At 41.1% G+C, this 25913-nt stretch overlaps 2 protein-coding genes across 7 annotated transcripts in view; both read left to right on the top strand.

The window, feature by feature from the left end:
* The window catches only part of LOC132892704 (ribonuclease inhibitor-like), a 34259-nt gene extending 33480 nt beyond the window's left edge, over nt 1-779 (top strand). For both annotated transcript variants that reach the window (XR_009655476.1, XM_060931025.1), the window contains one exon: nt 179-779. Coding sequence is in view for 1 of the 2 variants with exons in the window: in XM_060931025.1 (XP_060787008.1) it covers nt 179-188 (10 nt within the window). In the remaining variant the exon portion in view is untranslated. The remainder of the gene's footprint in view (nt 1-178) is intronic.
* A 2562-nt stretch (nt 780-3341) lies between these two features.
* Nucleotides 3342-25913, top strand: part of LOC132892703 (zinc finger protein 501-like) — a 44484-nt gene continuing 21912 nt past the window's right edge. The window contains exons 1-5 of one of the 5 annotated variants that reach the window (XM_060931016.1): nt 3342-3394; nt 3534-3747; nt 7140-7210; nt 12389-12566; nt 13061-13332. In XM_060931016.1, coding sequence (XP_060786999.1) covers nt 7148-7210; nt 12389-12566; nt 13061-13332 — 513 coding nt within the window. In that variant the 5' untranslated portion in view covers nt 3342-3394; nt 3534-3747; nt 7140-7147. The other 4 variants (XM_060931018.1, XM_060931019.1, XM_060931020.1 and 1 more) reach the window with 4 other exon arrangements.

The raw sequence follows: 25913 nt of genomic DNA, 5'->3' as shown, positions 1-25913 counted from the left end.
GAGGATGTGGGAGAAAATTAAAGTAAGCGTTTCAGTGCATACTGTACTCTATCGGGGAAATAGGGGTATGTACACTGTGTGTGTGTGTGTGTGTGTGTGAGTGTGTGTGTGTGTGTGTGTGATGGTATTTACACTGATGATTGTGTCTGATCATTCTGTCCTCTTCTCTGTTTTACAGCATGAAATAAACTAATACGTCTTCCTGAAGATGAACTGAATGAGATTAAACTCTGTTGCATTCCTTTCTCTGGATTAAAGTTTAATGATGTAATATTCCTCTCTGTAGAATACATTCAGCTTTGTGTGTGTGTGTGTGTGTGTGTGTGTGTGTGTGTGTGTGTGTGTGTGTGTGAGATTACAGTGTATGTTTTTATATGAGACTATAAAATACGGGAATAGAATTGAAGTCATCTGTGGTCTCACACATTTACAGATGCATGTGCATGCTCTCTCTCTCTCTCTCACACACAAATACTCAGACTTTTTCTTTATTCCACAAACTGTTGATGAACATATTGAGCTGGATATAGATGCATATAAACATATGCAAATTTGCACAGAATGACAGGCTTTTAGACAGTAAATTTAAGTCCTTGCTGTTTTCTGAATAATCTAAATATTGTCACATTAAATTGAAGCAGTAGTAAATAGTGTACTGTCTAGATTAGCTGTAGAATAATAAAACCCAGGTATGTTGTGAACTTGGTGAGGATGAAGGCGCGCACGCACACACACAAAAAAATATATATTTACTGTGTGTGTGTGTGTGTGTGTGTGTACAGTGCAGTCAGAAGTTTACTCATCGTCGACATGAATGTCATGTCAATATTGACAATGAATTCTTTGAAATGTTCTTATTCTGAAGAAGAATGATTGTACAATATACACGAATAATAATAATAATGATAATGATGAATTTGCTTCACAACTTTCAATTTATTTTGGGTTTTCTGATTGATCCACGGGGCGGAGCTCATCGTGTGCGTTCCAATAGTCTGTCCTCTGTCCTTTCCTAACCACTTTTCTGTGACCTCGATGGAAAACATCATGAGGTGAAGGAAAGGTGTAAAGGAGAATTAATCCATCAGGACACAGGAAAAGCCCACCTGAGAGAATCTGACTTTTTTTTTTAAATACTTTTAGTTATCTGAATACCAAGATACTTAACTGTATTTTTTATTGGGATATTGTGTATAAAGCTTTCATCACAATCATGTATAGCCAAAATTTCACATTTAGAAATATTTAATCTTAGACCAGAAGCCTCAGAGAATTGCTCAACTAGAGACAAAGCATACACCAACTGTGACTTATCATACAAAAATAAAGTTATCATCCGCCAGCTGAGCAATCTTAATCACCCTTTCAAAAATAGTTATGCCCTTTAGTTCAAGGTCATGAACAATAAATAAAGATAGCAGTTCAGTAACCAGCAAAAAAAGAAAGGGGGATATCGGGCATCCCTGTCTGACCCCTCGCTTTATATCGAACCTTGTAGATGTATTGCAGTTAATGATAACAGAACTGTTTATATCCTTGTAAAGCATCCCAATTATACTAATAAATAAGTCACCAAAACCAAATAATTTAAGAGTTTGCAGTAGAAAAGAATGTTCAATGGTGTCAAAGGCTTTATAAAAGTCTAGAAAGAGGATGAGAGCTTGAGATTGAAATGAATCAATATAATCAAGAAGATCAAGCACCAGTCTGATATTGTTTGTAATATGTCGGTTTTTAATGAAGCCAGACTGTGTGTCTGAAATTATACCATCAAGACCGGTTTTTAATCTGTTGGCATAAACCAAAGCCAATATCTTGTAATCAATGGTCAGAAGTGAAATCGGGTGCCAATTATCAATTGAAACTGTGTTCTTGCCTGGTTTAGGAATAAGGGAAATGATCCCTTGTTTCATAGTTGTAAACATTTCCTTTTGCCTTATACATTCATTGTACATGCCGAGCAAAGGAACTTTTATATACTCCCAAAAATGAACATAAAATTTGACTGAAAGGCCATCTATGCCAGGGGCCTTGCCTTTTTTCATAGAGTGTAGAGCTTTGCTTACATCATCAAAAGTAATTTTAGAATCACAGATTGATTTGTAATCATCATCAATAATTGGGACCTATTTACTTACTTTATCCATAAACATACAACAACTACTGACATCAATTCTGGAAGAATAAAGCTCTCTATAGAACATAGTGACAAATTTGGAAATTACCACAGGGTTGTTACATTTGATGCCATCAATGTTAAGGGAGGTCAAAGCCTTCCTTTGACCATTTAGTGCAAAAAAATAGCTGGAGTTCTTTTCACCTTCCTCTAACCACGTTGCCCTTGATCTTATGAAGGCACCTTTAGCCAAATCTGAGTATAATTCATCGAGTTTTAAACACATTTCTTGTATTTCTACTTTTTCCTCTTCAGTAGTATTCTTTTTTGTTGTTAACTCATTGACTCTCTCAACTAACTTGGTCTCATACTGGTGTCTATTGGCCTTCAGTTTCTTACATCTTTCAATAGTAATACACCTCGTCTTATATTTAAAGAATTCCCACTTTGTTGTGCATTCTTTATTAGAGTCAGAAAACAGTTCTAAGATTCTTAATACTGTTATTAAAGTCCTCATCCTTTAATAAAGCATTGTTTATCTTCCAATAACCAAGTAGTGAAGAAACCTTCTGCTGGTCTCCCAGTTTAAGGAATATCTGTTTGTGGTCAGACAAAGGTGCAAATGAGTGCGAAACATCTCGAATTAAATGAAGAGTGGAAATTAAAAACAAATCAATCCTAGATCTAAGGGTTAAACTTTTGTTAGACCAAGTGAAGTCTATTAGATCTGGATTGAAAAACCGCCAGGTGTCGATCAAAGAAAGCTCAGAGCATAAAGACAACACTAAGTCATTGGCGAGTGCAGCTTGGCTCACTCTGGGGGAAATCTGTCTAAGCTAGCTTCAACACATTCGCTAAAGTCGCCTCCCAAAATAACATAAGAGTCCCTATACTTGTCAGACAGAGATCCGACATTGTCTGATATTTCAGCAAACAAGGCTTTACCCGAGAGAACCTGACTGCACTCACACCCGGCGACGCCCTGATGCGCCGGCGCATGTTAATGACGCAATGCTGCTGTGTGAAACTACAATTTTCGGAAGATGGACTACAAAAAGCACACGTTCGCCCCCCGTGTTCTGAATGTGTTTTTCCTGCAGACTTCATCCACGTGGACAACGCGGTGGAAAATATTACTTCATTCCCGAAGATGGAACTGAAATAATAATTAAAAAAAGGAAGACATGCCCCAGTCACAGAACTGAAACTAAATCACACTCACCTCACTGACCACTCACATTCATCAACACGAATCACCATCACTGCATGATTAATTTTGTAATATTTTATTGTTTGTTTTATTATTTATTGATTAATAAAAAACTGTGTGAAGGGTGCACTGGTGGTGTGTCGCTTAAAATGTTGCTGCCGCAAGGAATTATGGGTCTGAATTATGGTCTCCTTTCGTTTTGTAAAGGATGGTGCAGTGAAGCCTGCTGGAGAGAGAGAGAGAGAGAGAGAGAGAGCACGGAAGCAGCTTTCATTAGAGTTTACAGAATTCTACGAGCTCTGATCGCTGACACTGAGGTACTTCCGGGTCATTTCACTGTGAGGCCCCTTCCTAAGTAAAACTGACGATTGGAACACAGCCTTTGTCTCGCGCCGGATCTTCTGCACAGAGGAAGCCTGAGGTAATTTCTCGTTTTTATGATTTAATATCTCATCTCATCTCATTATCTGTAGCCGCTTTATCCTGTTCTACAGGGTCGCGGGTGAGCTGGATCCTATCCCAGCTGACTACGGGCGAAAGGCGGGGTTCACCCTGGACAAGTCGCCAGGTCATCACAGGGCTGACACATAGACACAGACAACCATTCACACTCACATTCACACCTACGCTCAATTTAGAGTCACTAGTTAACCTAACCTGCATGTCTTTGGACTGTGGGGGAAACCGGAGCACCCGGAGGAAACCCACGCGGACACGGGGAGAACATGCAAACTCCGCACAGAAAGGCCCTCGCCGGCCACGGGGCTCGAACCCAGGACCTTCTTGCTGTGAGGCGACAGTGCTAACCACTACACCACCGTGCCACCCGGGTTTAAAATGCAATACAAACTAAAATAATTTAACACAATCTGTTCGGTTAGTGTCAGGTGTGTGTGTGTGTGTGTCTCCTGATCTCAGTCACACGTTAGAAGTCGATTCGATTTTGAAACCCAATGCTGGACATTTAATGTTTGCAAACTTAAACCTTCCACCTACTGGATGAGTAATCCCTTTTTAATTTCTAAAACATTTTTACAGATAATGTCGGTTTAGGTTTCCCTGCATGGAGAGAGTTTTTAGAATCGCATTAAAGTAATGATTTTGAGCAGAAAGTTGTGGAACACCAGCGCAGTGTTTTGTCTGTGTTTAATTGTCCAGCTCTTAATGAGTTTAATCAGACACACTGATGCAGTGAAGAGTTTAGTGTGCAGATCTGATCTGTCCATCACCGTGCTCCTCTGGGTTTGGGTGAGAACATTACAGCATTAACTGAAGCATGTTGATGGCATTTTCTGTAACTGTGATCAAGTCTCCGAGCAAGCAGGAGCTCAGCATCACTGGAACATCAGGACTGACCTGTGGGAGAAGATACCTTCTGGATCAGAGAAAATCACTTCCACACAGTTCAACTCCAACAAGGTTCATTTCCAATCGCCGTCAGGGAACAAACTCCGACCAGCTGAAGTTGTAAATGCCATTATATAGAATACATGTTCTCATAACATTCAGGAGCTTGATCACAAGGAGACAAAGGGCTTCATTCCCATCAGGAAAACAAGCATTAGATTAACATGGATTACCATGAAAGTTATACTAAATTGTCAGACAGGAAACAACCCATTCTTGGCCACTAAATGACGTCATCTTAATACAGAGAGAGAGATGTTTACACACGTTCTCTCAGTTCAACTCGACATGAAAGCATCACTACAAATCCAAGCTACATGACAGCTCTTTCCTTTAATGTCTTCCAAACTTGACAAACATAGAAATTATGGTCTCTATAAGTAGAAACCCCTCCACACGGCCACACCCACTTGAGATAAGAGGGACAACTTGGTCATAATCAGAGAGAGACACAGACCGACAGGTTGTTGGGTATTCCTATTTGTTGCCCAAATGAGGATGGGTTCGGGCGGCACAGTGGTGTAGCAGTTAACGCTGTCGCCTCACAGCAAGAAGGTCCGGGTTCGAGCCCCGTGGCCGGCGAGGGCCTTTCTGTGCGGAGTTTGCATGTTCTCCCTGTGTCCGCGTGGGTTTCCTCCGGGTGCTCCGGTTTCCCCCACAGTCCAAAGACATGCAGGTTAGGTTAACTGGTGACTCTAAATTGAGCGTAGGTGTGAATGTGAGTGTGAATGGTTGTCTGTGTCTATGTGTCAGCCCTGTGATGACCTGGCGACTTGTCCAGGGTGAACCCCACCTTTCGCCCGTAGTCAGCTGGGATAGGATCCAGCTCACCCGCGACCCTGTAGAACAGGATAAAGCGGCTACAGATGATGAGGATGGGTTCCCTTTTGAGTCTGGTTCCTCTCGAGGTTTCTTCCTCATGTTGTCTGAGGGAGTTTTTCCCTTGCCACCGTCGCCGCAGGCGTGCTCATTGGAGATAAAATTAGCTCATGTTTTAAGTCGTTCAAATTCTGTAAAGCTGCTTTGCGACAATGTTTATTGTTAAAAGCGCGATACAAATAAACTTGCCCTTCTTTTTTTTGCTATTCGTCACATGCACACTTCAAGCACAATGAAATTCATCCTCTGCATTTAACCCATCTGAAGCAGTGAATACACACACACACCCAGAGCAGTGGGCAGCCACACCAGGGGAGCAGTCAGGGGTTCGGTACCTCGCTCAAGGGCACCTCAGCCCAAGGCCGCCTCACGTCAACCTAACCCGCATGTCTTTTGGATTGTGGGGGAAACCCACACAGACACGGGAAGAACATGCAAACTCCACACAGAAAGGCCCTCGCCGGCCGCTGGGTTCGAACCCGGAACCTTCTGGCTGTGAGGCGACAGCGCTAACCACTACACCACCGTGACTTGACTTGTCACCTGATGTTAAACACAGTGAACACTGAGCTGAGTGAAAGCAGGGAATCCAGTCATTCTGTATGAAGTCAGTGGAAAGAGCCGGAGTTAGTTTTAGTCTACTGTGTGATTTTTGGATCGCACTGGTTTCTGCTTGTCTTGCGTGGTTTGGAATCTTCTCTGCTCGAGCTGCTCAGTAAATTACACATGCTGTCTATCAGTAAGATCACAAACTTTAGAAAAACAGACTTATTCTGTTTACGATTGCCTTTTTTGACCTACAAACAAGGAAAAGGAACACAAAAAGCAAAAAATAGCCTTTTAATTTCTGTTACTGTTACTGATGTGAAAATAGAATGATCAAATGTACACAGTCTGTTAAAGTCCTTTTCATAATAATTTAAATAGCGTTGAAAAAAGTGTGATTAAAAAGCTGAATGTGCTGACAGGACTTGAGCACACCATGTTGTCATGGTAACGATGACCGGAACAGGTTTCAGACTGTCTACAGTGAAAGCTCTCCGTTCAGTCGTTCCAGCACCACATGGCTCTTTTCAGTGGTGCACTGCATTCTGGTCATTATTATTTATCTTTCGCTCCCAGATCATTCTCCTCCTTCAGACGGATCTGTAAAATCTCTCAGCAGATGAACTTCAGTGCTCGGTCATGGTCCTGAGCGGTGGCCCTCAGAAAGTCTCTGGAAACCGCAGGAAATTGATGAAATAAAGTGGTTAAATTGAACCTTTTTGATGATTTGACCTTTATCGTGATAATTATTGATATCAACTGATAGGAAATTTTTTCATCATGATGATTGTGGCTGCATCGGCCGGCCCGACTTTATCATATGAAAATATGGCCAGCTGACATTAATCAAGATGAAAATAGTTTGGAAACATTTCACTGACCAACTAACACACGATCAGTTTTAACTTTTCAACAATAAAATGAATTAATGTTGATGTTTAAAATTTTATGAACAGCATTTATTTATTTATTTATTTCTAGCTGTTGTAATGAGTTCAGCAGAAGATGGTCAGCACTCCTCCAGGAAGTCCCAGGTTCCTGATCCCTCACAGGTAAAACTTATGATGATTTGTGTTAGGGTTAGGGTTAGGGTTAGGGTTAGGGTTAACAGTATTTTCAGATTGTGAAGGTTTCATTAAAAGGCCATTGTTTTTCTTTTGTGTAATTAATTGATTATTGGATATGGAATATGACATTAATTGTTACTGTGAGGTGGAGTATCGTCCTGCTCTCTTCTTTCTCTCTCACATTGGTTTGAAACAAGTTCATTATATCCAGACTCGAGTTATCAAACACACACACATGGACACCCACATGGACACAGACACAAACTAAGGCTAGCTCGATACAAAAATTTTGGGTTCAGTATGGTAGCTAGCATGGTAGAACAGTCAAGTCAAGTTTGTTTGTATTGTGCTTTTAACAATAGACATTGTCCCAAAGCAGCTTTATAGAATCTGAATGACCCAAGACATGAGCCAATTTTATTTTATTTAGAACAGTAACAGAATTAGTTCAGTACCGGTGCAATAAATAAATTAAATATACACTTTGGTGCCCCCTAGTGCTCGGGCTTGGACACAGACTCGAGACAACGGTGGGGTGGAAAACACGCGTGCTCTTTTATTTATAAAGGTTGCGGGTGGGGGGGACTGAGGAATCTTCCTGTTCCAGCGTGAGAACGTCCCTAGCACTACGTTCAGACTGCAACCTGAAACGACCCATATCCGATTTGTTGTGAAATCTGATTTTTTTGTTAGGCCGTTCACATTACCAATTATATGAGACTTGTATGCGATCTCCAATATGAACGGAAAACGACCCAAAAGTGTCCCGCATGCGCAAATTGACACGTAATAAGCACATCTACGTAATACGTAAACAACAAAAAAAGCGCACTCTTCAAGTTTGCAAGTAAAGCATGGAGATGAGGCGAGACCTGGCGATGTGGTTTTTGTGGTGGCGGCGGAACTCACACAATAATCTGATTAATGTGGGCAGCAGGCTGAGACCGAAGGTGTCAAATTACTGGAAATTTCCAGAACAATCTTATAATCTTGTAATACAGGATGGTTTAACATCCAGGTCCCTACCAAATCCACCATTAGCTTCAGTGCTTAATTTGTAAAGTGGGAGGTCCCAGAGCGCAGAGGATGAGTGGCTCCGGTGCGAAAAAAAAGAAGGGGGGGCGCTTCTGGGCATGTATTGTAATAACACTGCAAATTAAGTTCATCTGCGAAAAACCCCGCTCACACTCTGCACTTGAGATAGGGACAGTGTTGATCGCGGCCAAGGGGCCCTTCAGTTCATCTGGGATGAATTCTCCATTACTTTCCCTGAATGCCCTGAATTCCCTGATGACATGTCGTGGGTCATTGATGCAAAACTGTTGGCAGAGCGCTTCCACTTCTTTTTCCCCGAACAGCGCGTCTTCCTCCCGCGGCCATGGAAGTGTGCACCCTCCTTTTCCGTAATATACAAACAGATATTTTGTGGATGCCGTTTCATGAGAGAAATCACCAATAAGACAGATATCAAAATCAGACATTAACACTAAATAAACTTGCATTTATTTATTTAATTATTTGTTGTTGTTTTTTTATTTTGTTACATAGTCAAGAGAGGTGGCGGATCACCGGATCCAGTGTAAATAGCTGCCGGAGCCAACGTCCGAGGTTCCGGAGTGCGCTCCGGCTTGCTCCCCCTCAAATTAAGCCCTGATTAGCTTGATCAATTCTATAAAAGTCTATTTAAATTCTGAAAACTGTACAAATGTTGTTGTTTTCCACCAAAGAGGTGGGATTAGCCAACGCAGAATAGTGACGTTTGTCTCTTGTTGATGACGTGTAGGTCGTATGAATGCGACCTGTCCAGTCAGACTGCAGTCGCATGTGAAAATGACGGATATGCATCAGAATTAGGACCACATATCCAAGCGGCCTGGGTCGCATGTGAAAAAATCGGATCTGTGTCGTTCAGATTGTCAATAACAAATCGGATACAGGTCGCATATGGGCAAAAAAATCGGATATGGGTCGTTTCAGGGTGCAGTCTGAACGTAGTCTTAGAGACTATTGAGGGGCGGCCACTCGGGGGAGTTGCCAGGGAGGAGAACCACTTCCTTCGGTGAATCGGGGACCGTTGTCAGAGCTGCAAAAGAACAATTCAGTGAACATCATCAAGATCATCTTCCCAGATGCATCTGTTCTGTTTTTTTTTTGTTTGCTTGTTTTTTAAATTAAGGAGCTTAAAGTACTCTTTGGCTGTGTCCGAAATCACTCACTCATTCAATACTCCCTATTCACTATCTAGGGAGTTCTATATAGAGGACTATATAGTGAGCTCATTGGTAAAATGAAAAAAAAAAACCCCAAAACTCCCACTTTGGGACACTACTCCACCGCGCCATTATTTACATCATTGCTGTCGCACAATTAAAACGTGCCGGATCAGTTGGCTGGTGGGTTTTCACCAAAAATACATGCCTGTATTTTTGTGATAAATCCATATTATACTGAGCGTATTTCCCACATTAATAAATACAAAGTACTTTGTGTCTGCTGCATCTTTCACTTCTTTTTAAATCAAGGCTGAATACTTTCTTCTTTGCCACTGCCTTTTATTAAATCACATTTAAGACTTTTGACTCATTCCTCTGTCTGCACTGTAACTTTTTATTCTTGTATTTTATCTGTCTTATTTTATCTTATTTTCTATTCTCTCACAATTTTTAATTGTACTTGAATGTCAGTTTATAATGGGTTTCTTCCTCCGTCCATTCATCCTCAACACACTTTTTTTCTTTCAGCACAACTGCAGTGCGGGTGGCACGGTGGTGTAGTGGTTAGCGCTGTCGCCTCACAACAAGAAGGTCCGGGTTCGAGCCCCGTGGCCGGCGAGGGCCTTTCTGTGTGGAGTTTGCATGTTCTCCCCGTGTCCGCGTGGGTTTCCTCCGGGTGCTCCGGTTTCCCCCACAGTCCAAAGACATGCAGGTTAGGTTAACTGGTGACTCTAAATTGACCGTAGGTGTGAATGTGAGTGTGAATGGTTGTCTGTGTCTATGTGTCAGCCCTGTGATGACCTGGCGACTTGTCCAGGGTGAACCCCGCCTTTCGCCCGTAGTCAGCTGGGATAGGCTCCAGCTCGCCTGCGACCCTGTAGAACAGGATAAAGCAGCTACAGATAATGAGATGGGAGAGACAACTGCAATGCATGATGGGATACATTACTTGGTTAGTGACCATCAGTTGTACACCACTTTTAATGGTGCATTGTGGGATACTATGATTCCACCATATAGGCTGTAATAATTCTCACTATAAGATTCAGACAGCACTACAAAATGGTGACCTCACTATAGTGAGTGATTTCGGACGCAAGGTTTTTCTCTTTTGAGAAAGTGGTTTATTTGATCCTGAGAGAATTTCAGTAAACTACAACCCCGATTCCAAAAAAGTTGGGACAAAGTACAAATTGTAAATAAAAACGGAATGTAATAATTTACAAATCTCAAAAACTGATATTGTATTCACAATAGAACATAGACAACATATCAAATGTCGAAAGTGAGACATTTTGAAATTTCATGCTAAATATTGGCTCATTTGAAATTTCATGACAGCAACACATCTCAAAAAAGTTGGGACAGGGGCAATAAGAGGCTGGAAAAGTTAAAGGTACAAAAAAGGAACAGCTGGAGGACCAAATTGCAACTCATTAGGTCAATTGGCAATAGGCCATTAACATGACCTGGGTATAAAAAGAGCATCTTGGAGTGGCAGCGGCTCTCAGAAGTAAAGATGGGAAGAGGATCACCAATCCCCCTAATTCTGCGCCGACAAATAGTGGAGCAATATCAGAAAGGAGTTCGACAGTGTAAAATTGCAAAGAGTTTGAACATATCATCATCTACAGTGCATAATATCATCAAAAGATTCAGAGAATCTGGAAGAATCTCTGTGTGTAAGGGTCAAGGCCGGAAAACCATACTGGGTGCCCGTGATCTTCGGGCCCTTAGATGGCACTGCATCACATACAGGCGTGCTTCTGTATTGGAAATCACAAAATGGGCTCAGGAATATTTCCAGAGAACATTATCTGTGAACACAATTCACCGTGCCATCCGCCGCTGCCAGCTAAAACTCTATAGTTCAAAGAAGAAACCGTATCTAAACACGATCCAGAAGCGCAGACGTCTTCTCTGGGCCAAGGCTCATTTAAAATGGACTGTGGCAAAGTGGAAAACCGTTCTGTGGTCAGACGAATCAAAATTTGAAGTTCTTTATGGAAATCAGGGACGCCGTGTCATTCGGACTAAAGAGGAGAAGGACGACCCGAGTTGTTATCAGTGCTCAGTTCAGAAGCCTGCATCTCTGATGGTATGGGGTTGCATTAGTGCGTGTGGCATGGGCAGCTTACACATCTGGAAAGACACCATCAATGCTGAAAGGTATATCCAGGTTCTAGAGCAACATATGCTCCCATCCAGACGACGTCTCTTTCAGGGAAGACCTTGCATTTTCCAACATGACAATGCCAAACCACATACTGCATCAATTACAGCATCATGGCTGCATAGAAGAAGGGTCCGGGTACGGAACTGGCCAGCCTGCAGTCCAGATCTTTCACCCATAGAAAACATTTGGCGCATCATAAAACAGAAGATACGACAAAAAAGACCTAAGACAGTTGAGCAACTAGAATCCTACATTAGACAAGAATGGGTTAACATTCCTATTCCTAAACTTGAGCAGCTTGTCTCCTCAGTCCCCAGACGTTTACAGACTGTTGTAAAGAGAAAAGGGGATGTCTCACAGTGGGAAACATGGCCTTGTCCCAACTTTTTGAGATGTGGTGTTGTCATGAAATTTAAAATCACCTAATTTTTCTCTTTAAATGATACATTTTCTCAGTTTAAACATTTGATATGTCATCTATGTTCTATTCTGAATAAAATATGGAATTTTGAAACTTCCACATCATTGCATTCCGTTTTTATTTACAATTTGTACTTTGTCCCAACTTTTTTGGAATCGGGGTTGTAGTACTGAAGAAAGAAATTGGTCTGAACTTTTTCCTCTTATCTGTTATGAGACAACACTTCACAGTAGAACTTATTCTGTGCAAGATTTTTCCAAAGAATTCTCAAACAATTAACACACTTTTTATGAAGAGATTTATAAACAGTGATGTTTCTGGCTGAATAAGTGTTCCTGTGGTTTGGTCTTTAGCTGTGTGAGGATGTGAAAACAGAGACTTCAGATGGAGAAATATCTGAAGCGTCAGAAGACTGCGTGAAGAAAGAGGAGACACTGGAGCTGAATATCTACAACCATGGAAACAATCTTGACAACCCACCTGAAGTTCTCTCTGTTAAAGTGGAAGATCCTGACAATAAAGACTACCTCTGTAAGACATCAGGCCACTCTGGAGCTCAGTAACATTCACACTCATTATTTTACCCTGCACACTATGAAGTGCACGACAAGAACAAGGAGGGGTCATTTAGGGTGTGGTCTCTCTCAGATTATTTAGTCACCAAATTCCTGACTAAATGAATTTGAAACAGGTTTTTTTTTTAATTGGTAAAGTATGGACTTGTCCAGGGTGTACCCCACCTTTCGCCCGTAGCCAGCTGGGATAGGCTCCAGCTTGCCTGCGACCCTGTAGAAGGATAAAGCGGCTAGAGATAATGAGATGAGATGAATAATGGTAAAGTATGAACTTTGTTTCGAGGGTGTACTATGGTACCAAACAGTGACAGAAACTTATTTTTAAAGTTCCTTTAAAGACATCCCATTCCCTGTCCAAATACTTATGGACCTGACTGTTCTCAGATATACACACACATTACATACACGTTTGGACATCATTTCTTCCCATTGTATTTTCTCTACTCTCAGTCTGTGAAGTTTGCAAATCCTTTTTCTTCAACAAGTGTGAGGTTCATGGACCGCCCCTCTTCATTCCTGATACTCCTGTTCCCATGGGAGTCCCTGACCGAGCCAGACAAACTCTTCCTCCTGGGTTAGAGATTCAGAAGTCCAGTATTCCTGACGCAGGCCTGGGAGTGTTTAATAAGGGGGAGACTGTTCCAGTAGGTGCACATTTCGGACCCTACCAGGGAGAACTGGTAGACAGAGAGCAAGCCATGAACAGTGGATACTCCTGGGTGGTGAGTTTGCTATAAATTTATTATTAAGTTTGCATATTTGTAAGCAACAAAATGTTATCACTGGATGAAGGCAACTCCAGTTAATATCAATTTCTTCTTGCCAATTAAAGTGGAGTGAAGCTCCATACTTAGAATAATGTAAAGCATCGAGCTGATCTTTAATGGCTTTTGCAACTGTACAATGTACGTCTACCACCACAGGGAACCTGATTGTAGGCGCAAGGCAATGCATCTCAAACACTTGACCATCGGACAACGAAATTCATATCTTTATTTCCATAAGATAGGTGGGTTTTTATCCAGCTCTTATTTTTAATTTGCTTTTTAAAAAATAACGTGAGATTATTTACCAACACTGTCGCAGCCCTTGGCATTAAGAGCAACAGCAGAGAGTCTCTGACGGGTGCAGATGTGTTTTATTCCTCTTGAACACGAGTATAGCATCAAACACTGTACACCGAGCACCGTGACAACTAAAGAACAGAACAAACATAGTCAGTGTAACGTGGTTATAAAAATACAGTTTTGCAGAGTAATGTTTACAGACTGTGCTCTGAACGTTACACTCCGCCCAACCAAGCGTGCAAACCTCGACAAGTTTGCCAAACGTGCGCCATTAGTCTCTGCGCTTAAAGTCTCGTACTAAACCACAGTTCAACCAGTGCACGGAACACAAACAACACACTCAGTAAACAGCACACACACTTTACACTGTGCTGAATGCCATATCAGGATGATGCACAGCAAAGCTTTATAACACACTGCGCTAAACCTGTGACGGAGACACACGGGGAATATAAACACAGCAGCGAGCGTCTGGAGCATCACAAATACAGCTCTCTGGGCTGATGGCTCCGCCCACAACATGAATAATGAGTAACGGCTCTGACACTTGCGTACACATTTTACACTCTTCGGGAGCGCCACTTTCAGGCAGTGCATGCGCATATATATAGATTAGATTAGATAAAACTTTATTGATCCCTTTGGGCGGGTTCTCTCAGGGAAATTAAGATTCCAGCAGCATCATTACAGATAAACAGAGAAAAGAAATAGAGAAAACTTCTAGATAAAATAAAATAAGTATTTACATATACAAATATAAAAGAATAAGATATGGGGAAGAGGGGAGGGGGGAGAAGTGGGGTTAGGGTAAGTGTGTGTGTGTGTGTGGGGGGGGGGGGGGGGCAGGAAAGATATTGCACTTTATATTGTACGTTGTCTGGTATTGCTTATTGTTAGGCAACATGCGCACTGCCTGAAAGTGGAGCTCCTGAAGAGTGTAAAATGTGTGTAATAATATATAATTGTGTGTGCAGGAGGGGTGTAAATCACTAGTTTCATTATGATACAATCCTGCATCTGTTCTTTTAGCCAGTATGGTGGAAATTCACCTGTTTAATAGAAGATTTACCTGTCACTCCAGAATATTTCTTTGATCAGAGAAATATCACAAGCCTGGGGAGTTACTCGTACAAACACCAGAAATAACCTCAGAGTGCTTCAAAAGGACTTCTGTCTTTCCATGAATATATAAACATTAGTACATTAATAACGTGTAATGAGTTAAAGAAAGTGTGAGATACATGATTGGTTATAAATTAACATGGATTAACATAGCTTTAACCATAGCTTTAACCTTCATTGTCGTCTCATCAGCGTTCCATAACAGTCTGTTTCTCACATGCAGCTGAAAAAACTGGTACCAAATTAACCTTGACTCTGCCACATTCGCAATAACGCGGTAGTTTCGTCTCACACGCACACAGAGAACTTATTCGTTTGCTCTTCCAGCTTGTTTATTTTTTTAAAATGTCAAAGATAAACCGACAAACATGGGGCACCAGAGCAACTTTTTTAGAATAAAAATTAAAATCTCCACCCAAAATAACTTCCATATTTATAAATATAACTAAAAGATTTTCAATGCTTATGCCATTTCTGTCCCTAGAAAGTTATATGTATAAATGCACATAAAAATGTACTTTAAAATACATTTCCTTATTATGCAGAATGTCCTGCACATTGATCTGATTTCAAATTTAAGAGATATAATTGTAAGGATTAATAAAAACTACCTAAAACACTGAAAAATAGCATGTGTTACCTGTCCCCGCACTCTGACTTTATACTTAACTATGAAATATTATGATTAAAATCCTTCAGAAACAGCATTTCTTTTGCACTGTTGTGTGATTCCATATCCTATCCATGGTTTAAATATATTTTTTTCATAAGAAATTCACAATATCTTAGTTAAAATACACATTTTAGTCGTGTCCCTGGGTTTTCACTCAGTCCTGTTACCCAAACATATTACCCCATCTGACAAATTTGGAACATTCCATAAATCACATGCTCAACAGGAAGTTACATCAGTTGTGTCTTCTGAAGGCCATGGGAAGACCAAAAGTTAGTTCTCTCATTTACTTTTCTGTATATTTGATGATTTTTTAACTTTGACTGATAAGGTCAATGTCAACATACTGTCCTGTTACTTAAATTATTTCTTAGATGATATTTGTTTATTTTAAAAATACAGATTTTTGGTAAATCACTAGAATGTGCTAAGTGTGGTCATGCTATTAGCGATGACGCCATGTGTCATGTATCATGCAATTCCATGTATTAGCTAATCCTAGGCTAAAAACTCAGTCCTGTTACTTTCAGTCCTGTTATTCATATAAAGAGGAACAGGACTGAGTAACAGTACTGAGTAAAGTGCCTAGTTTAATTGATTTATTGGTGTTATTATTAATTAATATTATTCTAATCACATTATTTTTATGTTTCACATTTGAAATTACTTTAATTTGTTGAAATATAAGATCAGTTTCACAATATATATACAATACTTACAGGGACCCAACCCACCACTAAGTGCTGCAGAAAAACAGCGGCTCTATCGAGCACGTCGTGATGCTGACCCAGAGAGGAGGGAAAGATACTTGCAGAAAGAACAAGAAAAGTACAGGGGGGATCTAAGATCAGGCAGGAAGAAAAGGATTGATGACTTAAGTGAGAGAGAAAAGCGTAGAAGACGCAGAAAATGGAGGGAGACATACCATAGAATTAAGGAGAGGAAAGAAGCCCTACAGCACCTCGTCACCCCTCCACACAGCCCCCAGCTATCACCAGTGCAAGCTGTAGATCTCCAACCAAGCATTTCCAGGTCTAGTTCATGAAATTGATCATATCATGAAAGTGTAATAGAACATGTACAAAGGAGGCAATTACAATTATATTACATTGTAAGAAACACAGGTGTTTCTTACAATGTAATAACAAGGTGTTGTGCAGCAACCAAATTTTGAATTTTCTTATAAAGTAGCTAATTATAATAGACATGATTGCATTACAGTATGAACTTTAAAAATGTAGTTAACAGGTCTACACAGAGATTAATGTAACAGTACATTGTAAGAAGTGCAATGTGTCATTTCTTGTGATACACGTGTTTTAGGCAAAACAAACGGCAGAGAAGAGGCCACAAACAGCTAAGTTAGCTTCAGAAACAAATTCAAGAACTACAGGGTCTACTGAGAAAACAAACCCAAAAAACATAAGTATAAGAAACAAGTCCAGCGTATGAAAAAGAGTAATGCATCTCCACACACAAAAGTGAGAAGACAGATGAGACAACTTCCACGTGCGGCCATTCAGAAGACTCTTTTGTTTCATGAGGTTCTGGTGGAGGACGTCCGAAATAAATACAACAAAGCACGGGGGGAGAGGGAGAGGCAAATAATTGCAAGAATAATAACAGGAAAAGTTCTGAAAAAATACAGACTGCAACGCTTGGCTCAAAATTCTTTGGGATTTTCAAAGAAAAGATGGAAGAATGACAAGAATGGGAAAATTAACTACACCTACCAATGGAAGAGGAACAACAGAGTTTCAGATAGTTTAATAAGCAGAGTGAAATCTTTCTACTCAAGGGATGATGTGAGTCGCATTACAACTGGGAAGAGACAGACAGTCACTTGGAAGAAAAAGAAAATGCAAAAACGATTTCTTTTGGATACCATGAAAAATTTACACACTAAATTTTTAGCTGAAGAACAAAGCTCCATCTCTTACTCACTCTTCTGTTTGCTCCAACCTTTTTGGATTGTTCATCCAACTCTGAGTGATCGAGACACATACATGTGCAAGATGCATGAGAATCTGGGTTTTATTGTACAGAAGCTCCACCAACTGAAAGTGATCAGCACCACTAATCTGGATGACCTTGTGAAAGCCATCGCATGCAATACAGAAAACATAACGTGCATGTATGGAGAATGCTCTGAGTGCAAGGACCTCTCTTGCCCAGTCTCTACCCAAAACAATGCAGAGTGTCAGGTGACTTATCTCCAGTGGGCAATAGTGGATAAGGAACACAAGAATGACCCCAGTGGCAAAACATCTAAACTCACAATCAAAAAAGAGTTTCAGGCCACACAACAAGAACTGCTGGAACAGCTGAACCTGCTGCTGCATCGGTTTAAGAGACACACTTACAACATCAACAATCAGTTTACCCACTACAGGGCACTGAGAAAAGGCTTGAAAGAAGATGAATGTTTAATTCATGTTGACTTTTCTGAAAATTACCTCTGCAAGTACAGCACAGAAATACAGGCTGTCCACTTTGGTGCATCACATCAGCAGGCAACACTGCACACGGGTGTGCTTTACGTACATGCATCCTCTCATCCGATGTCCTTCTGTACAGTGTCCCCCTCAAGACAAAAGGGCCCACTAGCAATTTGGCAGTACTTATCACCAGTACTTGATTATTTGCAGAGTGCACATCCAGAGGTTTCCACGATCCATTTTTATAGTGATGGCCCCTGCACTCAGTATAGACAGCGAGGGAATTTTTTCATGTTTTGTACTGAGCTGTTCAGACGAGGATTCACTGCAGGGACATGGAACTTCTTCGAGGCAAGCCATGGGAAAGGAGCCCCGGATGGTGTGGAAGGAGCCCTAAAGAGGAGGGCAGACAGTCTGGTCAGCAAAGGGACAGACATTCCTGATGCCACAGAGCTGTTTGCTGTGTTGACAAACACAGAAACAACAATCAAGTTGTTTTTTGTCAGCGAGGAAGCAGTTGAGAAAGCAGTTCAGGAGATGCCCAGTGATCTGCCACCAGTTCCATCCACGATGAGGATACATCAGGCAGTGACCGTAGCCCGAGGAGAACTGGCATACAGGGATGTCAGCTGCTTGTGCACCACCAAGCAAAATCTGACCTGTCAGTGCTTCAGTGCAAAGCATTTCACGTTCTGTCATCAACAGACGACTCCCACAACCACAGAAGTTCAGTGGCAAAGTCCTGAAGTCATTGGCAAATGGTGTGTGGCGAAGTACGAGGATGACCTCTACCCTGGCGTCATCACAAATACATGTGAAACACATGTTGAGGTTCGCTGCATGCACAAACTGGGGGTCAACAGATTTTTCTGGCCAGCACAGGAAGATGTACTTTGGTACCTCTTTGAGGACATTTTGTGTCTCATCCCACCCCCAAAGCCAGTCACAGGTTGCTATATGGCAATTGAAAACGAAGTCTGGGTCAAATTAGATAGAGCCTCTTAAATGACCAGAATGGGTTGTCTTCTCACACACACACACACACACACACACACACACACCAAACATACACACTCATTCCTGTTACCAAGTGTTCATTCCTGTTACCAAGTTTTCATTCCTGTTATTTAATTGTTTTTTCTAAAAAAAATAAAGTTAATTAACTTTTTTCCAATTATGTGTGGTCCATCATTAATTCAGTTGTTTAATAAATTATATCATAGGAAATTTGATAAACTTGAGGTTTGGGTCTCTTTGAAAAGGTAAAAATTACTTTGCATCTTTTAGAAAAATGCAACTTGAGTGTATACACAGTGATTTTTTTTTTGTCACAAATAGTAATTATTTTAACATATAACCAGCCATTTCTTTAAAATGAACACTTTTTTGAGGGAAAGACAAAGGAATTAGTTGATGTGCTTTTAAACATGCTTTTTAGATGTCACTTGAGTTTTGGTAACAGGACTGAAAAAATGCAGCCATCTTTGACTTCCAAACCTTGTAAAAAAAAAATAAATAACGTAGCCTGAGGTTGACCAATACACATTTTGAATAGTTAAATATGTGTGTTATTATAATCAGTGTTGAAAAGATATAACAAATTAAGTTTAATTTGAGAGTGGTACAACAAGCAAACGGCACCCATTCGGTGGAATGTCCCTTAAACTGTCAAATCTTATTTTCCTGTATATTATTTTTTAACTGTATGCATTACCAACTAGTAAAATCTGAGCACTGTGAGAGACAACCATACAGTAAGGATATAATGCCCATTTGTATCAGTTTCTGTGAAGATCACTTTCCTGTTGAACTTGTGCTTCAGTATCAGAGTTCCTGCTGAACCCTGGGTTCCATGGGACATCCATATTTCCTCCCCCCACTGTAACTTCCAGAAGTTATAATCATTGACTACAGAATGCATTTCCTGAATGAAGCAAAAGTCTGAAACGAGGTTTTCTGTATAAAGAAACAAAGCCTTTCTTTTCCTGTCTCTCAAATCTCAAGCATTAACTGAAATTAATTTTAAGGCTGAAATAATTTAACCAAAAGGAAGTATGTTGACCTGAGAAACGGTATGCAAGCTTGGAACAGAACTCGTTCTTCTACCTCAAATTTATAGCTATGAGGGCATCAGAGTCACTGGCATTACAGTATTTCCTTGATGTCTACAAACGCTTGAAGGAACGGTTTTCTTCTCCTGTCGAGCTTGTTGAATTTTTGGCCACAATCAGTTACACCTTTTCTTTGTTTTTTTTTTGTTTGTTTGTTTTTTTGAGTAAGATCTTCCTTGAAACAGAGCTGACTTTGCTTCAAGTAATCAGACATTTTTGCCCTTTTCCATATCATATCATGAAAATGCCTCTGAAGGAAGTCGTGGGGCTGTGTTCTGGCTGGATTTTTCCTGCCAAGCCTGTGGACCGAATCAATCACCTCAGGAAACTTCTCTTTGTAACTGGGGACTAGATATGTTCTGGCAGATCTCAACCACCTTTATCCTCGCCTCTTTGTGTTCTGCCTCTTGTAAACCATGCAGGTGTAAGTTCAGTCTTTTTTATTTTTGTGTCTTGTATCTTATTGGGTGCTGTTTACCATCCTCCCAAAAATGGAGCTGCAGAAAATTTAGTTTTATTGGAGCAGATTCATAATAATGTTGACTCATTTCTGTCTCGACATCCTGATGGGTTACCTGTGGTATGTGGGGATTTCAACCCTACTAGCACAGGTATTACAGAACAGCAAACTAAGAATGCAACTGGCCTAACACAATTGATCAAGATCTTAACTAGAGATACAGGGACTCTAGAATGGTGTTTGTCTAACAGGCCTAAATTGTTTGCTCCATTTCTTCAGTTGCCAAAACTTGGTACGAGCGATCATTTTACTGTATTGATCAAGCCGAAGACTATTGTTCCCAATCTAGTCTCTTCTGTCAATACTATCGTTAAAAGGGACCTTCGGCCCAGTAGGGTCCATGATTTTGGCCGCTGGATTACACAGTATGACTGGTCTGGTGTACTGAGCCATACACATGTCCAGGAAAAATATGACTTGTTTATTTCCACCTTGACAGAGGCAGTTAACTACTACCTGCCCTTACAGCGTACCAAGTGCTGCACATCAGATAAACCCTGGATCACTCACAAGTTAAAAGCTCTTATTATTAAACGTCAAAGAGCTCTCGCAGTTTATGGGAAAAACTCACAGCACTATAAAGAACTGCGGAATAAGGTGCAAAGGGTGTGTGTAGAATGTAAACAAAAGTTCTATGAGGGCAAGGTGGCCGCTCTTAAAGAAAGTAACATCAGCCGTTGGTGGCGTGAGGTAAAGGGTCTTACTGGACAGAGAACTAAAACAGACTGGGTGACCCAGCTACTCGATGAGGATACTCCAACACCAACTGCTCTAGGGGAGAAATTCAGCTCTTTTTTTTTTTTTTTTTTTTTTAGCTGATCTTACATCACACTTCACCCCCCTTGACATTATACCCGCTGCTCTTGACCCTAACCTGGATGTCCCAAGGGAGTTTCTTGTTGATGTCGTGTCTTGCTATAAAGCCTTGCGTCAAGTTAAGAACAATAAGTCGCCTGGGCCCTCAGTGGTGCCCAACAAGATCTGGAAAGAGTTTGCTTGTGAACTTGCCCCTATAGTTAGATATTTATAATGCTTCACTTAAGCAAGGGTTCATCCCTGCCCAGATCAAGGAATCTATAGTTACACCTTTGCCCAAATGTTCTCCACCTAAATGTATTAAAAACGATTTAAGGCCAATTACCTTGACTTCCCAAATAGCAAAAATACTGGAGGGTTTTACTTTAGAGTCACTTTTTAGACAGGTCTCCAATAAAATTGATCTAAAGCAGTTTGCACTACCAGGTAGATCAACCACGCATGCGCTTGTATATTTGCTACATTGTATTCTCGAGGCTCTGGACAGTGATCATTGCTATGCGCGTATACTGTTTACTGATTTTAGTAAAGGATTTGATCTGGTGGATCATTCTGTTTTAGTATCTGAGCTTCGCAATTTGGGAGTACATGAGATCTTAATTAGATGGATTGAGGCCTTTCTGACTGAAAGGTCTCAGCAGGTCAAAATTGGTAACACTCTATCGAGTTGTGTTGTCCCAAGGGGAGGTATTCCTCAGGGGACAAAGCTGGCTCCCCTGTTGTTTGCAGTCCTAGTTAACAATCTGGTTAGTGACTGGAAAACAAGGGTAAAATATGTAGATGACCTTTCCATATTTGAAATTATTCCTAGATGTTCGACCAGCTTGCTGCCCTTGGTTGCAAGGGATATCTGTACATATGCTTGTAGTCATGGAATGAGGTTGAACCCTACCAAATGTAAAGAACTGTGTATAGACTTTTTACAGTATAAGCCCTCTTATTTACCTCCCTTGCAAATGTCAGGTCAAGTTATTGAGCAAGTATCTTCTTATAAGTTGCTTGGTGTATACATTTCAGACAATTTGTCATGGTCTACCCACTGTGATTTTATTGTAAAGAGAGCTCGGAAACGCCTATATGCTTTGCGCATGTTGAAGAAATCTGGTGTTTCATCATCTGACCTTATTCAAGTTTATTGTAGCCTGGTTAGGCCCATCCTAGAATATGCATCTCCTGTGTGGGCTGGGCTACCAGCTTGTCAAGGTCAGCTGGTGGAGGGCATTCAGAGGGCTGCACTTAAAATTATATTTCCCGAGCGATCATATGAGTCGGCACTCGCGGGTTGTGGTTTGTCTATGTTGGCAGCGCGCCGTGATGGGGCTTGCAGGAAATTTATTGCTAACATCAGGGAGTCTGGTTTCCTAGCACACATGCTACCACAGGCTGTGAGGGTCGCTCATGGCTATGGTTTGAGGTCTGGCCTGTTCCGCGCTGACTATCGTGTAACAAGGACCGACCGACTTAGCAACTTTGTGACCTATAAGTTCAGTAGGGATTAAATATGTTTTTTGTGTGTGTTATTGTATTGTATTAGTATTTGTATTTGGCCTCCCTTGTAATTTAGTGTTATCACTACCAAAGGGCTAAATAAACTGAATTGAACTGAATTGAATTGAATTTTTATTTTTTATTTATTTTTTGTAGCATGACAACACCAAAACTTTTTATTTTTGCAGCAGTCAGATTTTTTTCTTCAGCCTTATTATCTACAGTGTGCTTCATTGTGACTTTTAGTTCTTGTATGTCAGCAGAAAGAAAGTTGATGGAACATTTTAGCTCTGCAATAGATTTTCTAATTGTGGTGCCTTGCTCTATCATAGCTAATTTTAATGCTGATCAGAATGCCCAAGATCATGAACCTTAACCTTAACAATAGCTAACTGCTGGGGAAGGTGCAAGTCTGCGACAAATCCGAGACCAATGTGGAATAAGAGATGGGCTTACCATAAGCAGAGTGGACGCCACAAGCGTGACAAAACTTCCCATAATTGTGCGCAACACCAAAGGCATACCTGGAGTCAGTGTATATAGTCACAACTTGTTCTGCAAAGAGAGAGCATGTGTGTGTGAAAGCAACCAACTCAGCTGTTTGTGCAGACTTAAAAGGTAACAAGTGCACATCCCAGACAGTGTTGGTAAGAGAGCAGACAGGGTAACCACGATGAAAAGTTGAGTCATCAGGTTTTGAACAGGAGCCATCAACATACACGTACACCTTGTTCAAAAGAAGATGGAGAAAGATCTGAATGAACACTAGAAGTCTTGTGGATAAGAGCCAAGCAATCATGGTCTTCAAATGGGGTTGAATTAGCATGATCAGAGGAAAGAAGGCACTGTAATAGAATTTCAGGAGAGTTGGGAGATGAGGTGGGTTTAATGGTGAGATTTTGTATAGTGCATAGAATGGCCTCATCACCTGAGCACCTCTGTGCTGTCATGTGCTGTGCCTGAACGTTGAGATGTGTGTAAGGTGAAAGGATGGGACAAAACGATCTTCTCAGCATCTGTGACCATGAGGGTGGCAGCAGTGACTGCACGAAGACAGGCTTGAACAACCAGATCAAAGGTTTTGGAGAGGTAAGCGACATGCTCCTGGGCCAAGACCCCCACTGAAGTGGAGCTGCATTCAGAGACGTAGAGGTGGAATAGGAGCATGTATTGTGGCAGGTCCAAGGTGGGTGCTGAGTAAAGGGCTATTTTTAAATGTCTGAAGGAGCGCATCATTTCAAGAGTCCATGACAGTTTATCAGGGTGGTCTTTGCTACACTGCCCTCTTAAAACCTTGTCATGTAGATCACAGTCAGGGATCCATTGTCTGCAGTAGTTCATAAGTCCCAGAAAGCTGAGCATGCCTTTCTGTGTTTCAGGTGGAGGAATGTCGCGTATGACAGCGTGACGTTCATCAGAGAGTCGTCTTTCTCCTGCAGACAGGATGAAGCCCAAGCAGGTGACAGATGATTGACACCATGACAGCTTTGAAAGCAAGGCCTTTAAGCCACAGAAGGCCAGATGTTTTAAAAAGAGCAGTGAAACTCCTTTATAGGTCGTTTTCACGATCAGTAGAGAGGAGAAGGTCATCTGTGTATTGAAGCAAAACAAAATACACAATCTGTGTATTGAAGAAGTGGTTGGAATGATGACCCCTTGAGACAACAGTTATAAGATCACTTTGGAGATCCCCCTCTTCCTTTTCTGTGGACAGAGTATATTGTTTGCAGAAAACAGGTTCATTAGTCTTAAGCTGAGCACAATAAGGAGTACATTGAACTAATCCAACCTCATTACTGTGAGTCGCCCAAAGACATGTCGGTACTTTGTCAAGATGTGTAGGAATTGAAAGGACTATAGTTGGGGGAGTGGGGAGTGGAGTGAATTTGTGTGTCAGTGTACATGTGGCCCTGCTGAAAAGAGATGGATAAGTCTAATTTAAATATCAGACTTCTACCTAGCAGATTAAATGGAGAGGATTGAATTACAACAAAATGATGTGTAGGCATTTCATCCTCTACGGTGCATAATATTAAAGGCTTCAAAGGATCTGGATGAATTTTGGTGTGTAAAGGGCACAAGCCTAATCGGAACCCCTGTGATCTCCGATCCCTTAAACGGCACTGCATCAAGAACCATCGTTCATCTACAGCTGATAGAACCACATGGGCTTGGGATTACTTTGGCAAACCGTTATCAAGCTACAGTACAGAGTTACATCCGCAAATACCAGTTAAAACTTTACTGTGCAAAAAGGAAGCCTTATGTTAACTGTGTCCAGAAGCACCATCGACTTCTCTGGGCTCGGAGATGTCTGGAACGGACCATCACACAGTGGAAATGTGTATTGTGGTCAGATGAATCAGTATTCCAGGTCTTTTTTGGAAGAAATGGACGTCGTGTGCTCCAGACCAAGGAGGAAAAGGACCATCCAGACTGTTAGCAGGAACAAGTCCAAAAGCCAGGGTGTGTCATGGTATGGGGTTGAGTCTGTGCCCTTGGCAAAGGTAACTTACATTTCTGTGATGGGATGGAGCATTAATGCAGAAAAGTCCACTGAGATTTTGAAGTAACATCTGCTGCCTTCAAGATGACATTTTCCAGGGAGATTTTAACAAGACAATGCAAAACCACATTCTGCACACATGACAAAGGCGTGGCTGTGGAAGAAGAGGGTGCCTGTCCCCAAGAGAGAATGCATGGAGAATTTTGAAAAGAAGAATGCAGTAATGACAACCCTGTACTGTTGACCAGCTCTGTAGCCTTTTCAGTATATTTTACACCATCTTTTAAGTTGCAGAAGATCTCTAAGCTTTGAAGACATTCCATTATTGTCCCTGTAGCCAAGAGTAATACCCCTAAAACATTAAATAATTTCAGGCCTGTAGCTTTAACATTTTTCAAATATGAAGTCATTTGAGAAGCTTATCAAGAATGAGGTTTTAATGCAGGTTGAGGAATGTCTAGATCTGTTAGTTTGTGTGCAGTTCAGATATAGGTGTGGAGGATGCTGTCCTCACACTGTTGCACTTTCTGTATCAGCATTTGGAGGGCTCCAAGTCTCATGC

This window comes from Neoarius graeffei, chromosome 10 (genome assembly GCF_027579695.1).
Source record: "Neoarius graeffei isolate fNeoGra1 chromosome 10, fNeoGra1.pri, whole genome shotgun sequence".
NCBI classification, from domain to species: domain Eukaryota; kingdom Metazoa; phylum Chordata; class Actinopteri; order Siluriformes; family Ariidae; genus Neoarius; species Neoarius graeffei.
The sequence above is the reverse complement of the archived record's forward strand: the minus strand, read 5'-3'. Positions and strand labels throughout refer to the sequence as shown.